At 40.5% G+C, this 1988-nt stretch overlaps 1 protein-coding gene across 1 annotated transcript; it reads left to right on the plus strand.

The window, feature by feature from the left end:
• Positions 1-468: 468 nt before the first annotated feature.
• LOC145113107 (uncharacterized) lies at positions 469-1284 on the plus strand. The gene is made up of 2 exons (XM_079049205.1): positions 469-513; positions 598-1284. Exons 1-2 carry the CDS (start codon positions 469-471, stop codon positions 1282-1284), a joined length of 732 nt encoding a protein of 243 aa, XP_078905331.1.
• Positions 1285-1988: the final 704 nt, after the last annotated feature.

Below are 1988 nucleotides of genomic sequence, written 5' to 3' on the forward strand. Positions count from 1 at the left end.
TCCCAAGACCAGGTATTCTCATCTTGAAAAATTAATACTTGCATTAGTAACTACTTCCACAAAATTAAGACACTATTTTGAAACACACACTACACATGTGTGAACTAACTACCCTATCAAAAATGTTATGCAGAAATAGAGATGTCAGGTAGAATGGCAAAGTGGTTCGTGAAACTAAGCATATATGACATCAAATATGAACCAAGATCAACAATAAAGTCACAAGCACTAGTAGACTTTGTGGCTGATTTCAGTGATGATCTACAACCTGAAGCAGAGTTGGAGTGAAAAGAACTCCAAAAAGAAGAAAGCATGGGAACATGGACAATCTTCACTAACAGATCCTCAAACTTTAGAGGAACAGGCCTAGGGATCATATTCAAATTACCATAGGGGGAAATCATACCCCAGGAAGTTACCTGCAAATTCGATGAAACCAATAACGTGGCTAAATACGAAGAATTAATCATGGGATCACAGCTGGTCAAGGATCTTCAAATAAAGGATCTTCAGGTATTTATTGATTCCTTATTATTAACTAACCACTTTAATGGATCCTATGTGGTAAAAAGAGAAAGACTAGCACTGTACCTCTAGATCCTCAAGAATTTAGCCTCTGAATTCGAAGCATTCAGCCGAAACCAAGTTCCTAGAAAAGACAATGCCGAAGCAGATGCTTTAGCCAATCTAGGATCTTCTCTTATGATCCGACCAGAAACCAGGATCCAGATAATTCACGTGATGATCCTAGCAATCGAAGATCCTGCCAAAAAAGTAAAGGATCCCGACGATCACGAGAAGATAGCCAACGTCGCTACAATCAAAGACCCTGATCCTCAACATCCTCACCAGGATCCTAACATCAAGGATACTTCCCCAACCTCAAGATCTTATATCCAACCCTTTTTGGAATATCTCCAAAATGGCATCATCCCTAAAGAAACAAAAAGTGACAAGGCATTCAAGATGAGAGTCTTACATTTTGTGATAATCCAAGATACGTTGTATATGAAATTTATGGTAGGTCCATACCTTAGATGCCTAGAAGATCACGAGGCTGCAAAAGTTCTTGAAGACATACACGAAGGATATTGTGTCAACCACACTGGGGGCATATCCTTATGCTCCAAGGTGTTGAGGACGGGATACTACTGGCCAACAATGAAGAAGGACGCTTTCCGAGACGCACAAAGATGTGATGCTTGTCAAAGACATAAAAACATCTTAAACCAACCAGCGGAACCTTTACATTCCATCATTTCCCCTTGGCCATTCATGAAGTAGGGGATGGATATAGTAGGTAAATTACCTAAGGCACCAAGAGGAAAAGTCTCCATGCTAGTAATGTCTGACTACTTCTTGAAATGGATAGAGGCTAAGGCATTTGCTCAAGTACGAGACAAAGAAGTGGTGTCATTATCAAGCGTAATATCCTGACTAGGTTCAGGATCCCTGCAGAGATCATATGCGATAATGGGTCCCAGTTCATAAGCGAAAGGACTAGAGACTTTTGCACCAGTTGGGAGATTAAAATGATAATGTGCACTCATATTCACCCTCAAGCTAATGGACAAGCCGAATCCAGTAATAAAATCGTAGTCAATAATCTAAAGAAAAAGGTTGGATGACCAAAAAGGAAGATGGGCAGAGGAACTTCCTCTCATCATATGGGCAGATAGGACCACTTCAAAGGCAGCCACTGGCCAAAATCCATACTCTTTGCTGTTTGGCACGGAAGCTGTGATCCCTACTAAGGTGGTTATCCCAACAACAAGATATTAGCTGCAAGATCAAGAGAGCAATGATAGGATCCCAGCCCGGGATCTTGACACTATTGATGAACTCAGGGATATTGCCAAGATTTGCATTGCTGCTCATCAACAGAGGATCATTAAAGCATATAACAAGAACATCAAAGTCAAAAGATTCCAAGTAGGTGACTTTGTACTTAGGAAAACGTTCCAAAATACCAAGGATCCTAGTGCAAG

This window comes from Lactuca virosa, chromosome 5, assembly GCF_052849685.1.
Source record: "Lactuca virosa cultivar CGN04683 chromosome 5, Lactuca_virosa_CGN04683_v6, whole genome shotgun sequence".
Taxonomy (NCBI): domain Eukaryota; kingdom Viridiplantae; phylum Streptophyta; class Magnoliopsida; order Asterales; family Asteraceae; genus Lactuca; species Lactuca virosa.